This window comes from Vombatus ursinus, unplaced genomic scaffold (assembly GCF_900497805.2).
Source record: "Vombatus ursinus unplaced genomic scaffold, bare-nosed wombat genome assembly UNPS02014906.1, whole genome shotgun sequence".
NCBI lineage: Eukaryota > Metazoa > Chordata > Mammalia > Diprotodontia > Vombatidae > Vombatus > Vombatus ursinus.
In genome coordinates, this window is record NW_020954684.1 from 669,037 (window position 1) to 671,603 (window position 2,567).

The window sequence follows — 2,567 nt, forward strand, 5'->3', positions numbered from 1 at the left end:
TAAAGTCCAGTGGTGGCATACTCACCTATAGCTTGGTAGTAGGCCAGGAAACCTTTGTAGATCATTGATGAATGGTAGAATGCCAGCCTCTAACAGGAATCTCAAAAGCCCCATAGTCATTTCCAGACAATTCTAATTGTTACGAAGTTTCTCTTTAAACTAAGCCCAAATCTGCCTCCCTGTAGCTTCTACCCTCTGATCCTAGTTCTGCCCTCTGGGGTGAAGCGAAACAAGTCTAAGTCTATATAATAGCCCTTCAAATACTTAAAGACAATGACTCCTTAAGTCATGTAGCCTCTAGCTGGTGCAGTGGTTAGAGTACCAGGCCTGGAGACAGCAAACTGTGAGTTCAAATCCAGCTTCAGACATTGTCTTTGTGACCCTGGGCAAGTCACTTTGCCTCAGTTTCCTCAACTATAAAATAGAGCTAATAACAGTGCCTATTTTTGCAGGGTTATAGTGAGGAACAAATGAAATAATAATTGTAAAGCACTTAGTATGGTGCTTGGCACATAGTGATTGCTATATAAATGTTAGCTATTATTATTATTATAAAAATATTTATGGGGCAGCTAGGTGGTGCAGTGGATAGAGCACCGGCCCTGAAGTCAGGAGGACCTGAGTTCAAATCTGGCCTCAGACCAAACACTTAACACTTACTAGCTGTGTTACCCTGGGCAAGTCACTTAACCCCAATTGCCTAAAAAAAACAAAAATAGAAAAACAAAAAAAAATATTTATTCCCTTTCTGCTATGAGTCTTCTCTAGGCTAAATATATTAAGTTCCATGAACTGATTCTTATTGGACATAGTATCTAGTCCTCTTGCCATCTTGGTTGCCTACCTCTGTACTCACTTCTGTCTTTATTTTTTCCAAGATATGGTGCCCAGAACTGGTCTGACTAGGGAAGAGTGGAGGAGGACTCTCAACTTTCTCCTTCGGGACACTATTTCTATTAATTTGCTATTTTTAGTTTATTTTTAAAAATTAATTTGCTTAAATTAATTAAAAAAATAAAAAAATTAATTTGCTATGATGCACTGTGCATCTATTAATACCTCTTCCCTTCCTTAGCATTCTGATTGTTAATAGGTCTCTCATGAGTTTGATTAGTATTAATCAGTCCCCAAAACTTGGGGTTAACTTGGGGATAACTTGATTATCCCTGGATTAGTTGACCAAATCATTCTTTTTCCGGAGAAGCAGACACTGGAGTTGAGGTGACCCCTTTCCATCAATCTCCCCTTGAAGTAAGGTTTTGCCTGAAAGGGATTTTATCCTAATGAAGTCATCCTGATGACTCATCAGGCTTTCTCTCCTGCCCTGGGCTCTCACCTCTGTGAGCTGGTAGCCAGACTTGCAGGTAACAATGAGGTAATCACGGAACTGGTAGTGTTGCTGCGGGTTATTGATAATAGTGAGCTCGTCCAGGGCCTTAGGCTGGGGGCACTTGATAACTGTTGAGAAATACAGGAGATGAGTGTGAATCTCAGGGCTATCCACTTTTCACTTTTTCTCTTCCTTCCAGATTCTATCCTTGCAAATGCCTGGAGAAGCCATGCTGGGGTTGGATGGTGGGATGGAGTGTGGAGGGTGTGGCGCTCTTTACCTTCCGTGGTATAGTGGATCTTCCAGCCACGGCTGTCTCCTGACTCATCTGTAAAGAACAGCACATCCACAGCATTGCTGCTGGTGTTGATGATGCCAGGGTTCCTCATTCCACAGTACTCTCCAAGTGGCTTCCCTCTGGCATAGATCTGGCGGTGTGTAAGAGGGGAGAAGAATAGAAGGGTCAATGTTCCAACTTATTATTGTGAATATGCATGCACTTGCAATGATGAGCCACCTGAGATTGAGTAGATATGTTTGACTGGTGTACGGGTAGGGTCACTTATCGTTAGGATCTTTTTTTTCTGTTTTTATTGGGAAGAAGAGTCAGTGTGATCTGACATTCAGAATTTGGCTGGGGGATGTTCTCTCATCCTGTACCCACCATGTAACAGAGAGAAAATATGGAAGAAACAGAGAAGACGGTGTACCTGGAGCTGGTCATAGGGGCAATGAACTTGCTGATGGTCATCAATTTCAAAAGGCTCTAAGAACTCGAGGTTGATGGTTAGGCCCCGATCCACACGAATGCTGTAGTTGCAGCGCATGTCAGGGGGGTAGGCCTTGGGGTACTCGAGGCTGGAGATGTACCCCGATGCCTCTGTGAATAGCTCATTGCTGCACTCCGCTGCAGTTATAAGGCCAGACAGAGGTCACAAAGAGGCTCTTTGCCTATTCCGGCCCCACCATAATCTAGAAGATTACCTGCTTCCCACCACCTGGTTCTTACCACGGCAAGAGTGTCCATCAGCCTGGAGCTCATAACCAGCTCGGCAGGAGCAGAAGTAACTGCCTATAGAGTTGTGGCAAAAGTGTTCACACGGAAGCCCTGACTTTGAGTTCTCCCCAATGGAGTTGTCCTGGACTGTGCATTCATCCATATCTGGAAGGTATATCAGCAAGGAAAGGTTTGAATGCTCTTGTTGTGGGACTGAAGGAAGAATCTTTCTAAAAGAAT

General features: G+C 43.6%; 1 protein-coding gene across 1 annotated transcript in view; it reads right to left on the reverse strand.

Annotated features, from left to right (window-relative positions):
* Positions 1-2,567, reverse strand: part of C1R (complement C1r) — a 13,810-nt gene that overhangs the window by 7,791 nt on the left and 3,452 nt on the right. Inside the window, 4 exon segments of the mRNA XM_027843295.1 lie at positions 1,337-1,458; positions 1,611-1,758; positions 2,041-2,237; positions 2,340-2,492. Coding sequence (XP_027699096.1) covers positions 1,337-1,458; positions 1,611-1,758; positions 2,041-2,237; positions 2,340-2,492 — 620 coding nt within the window.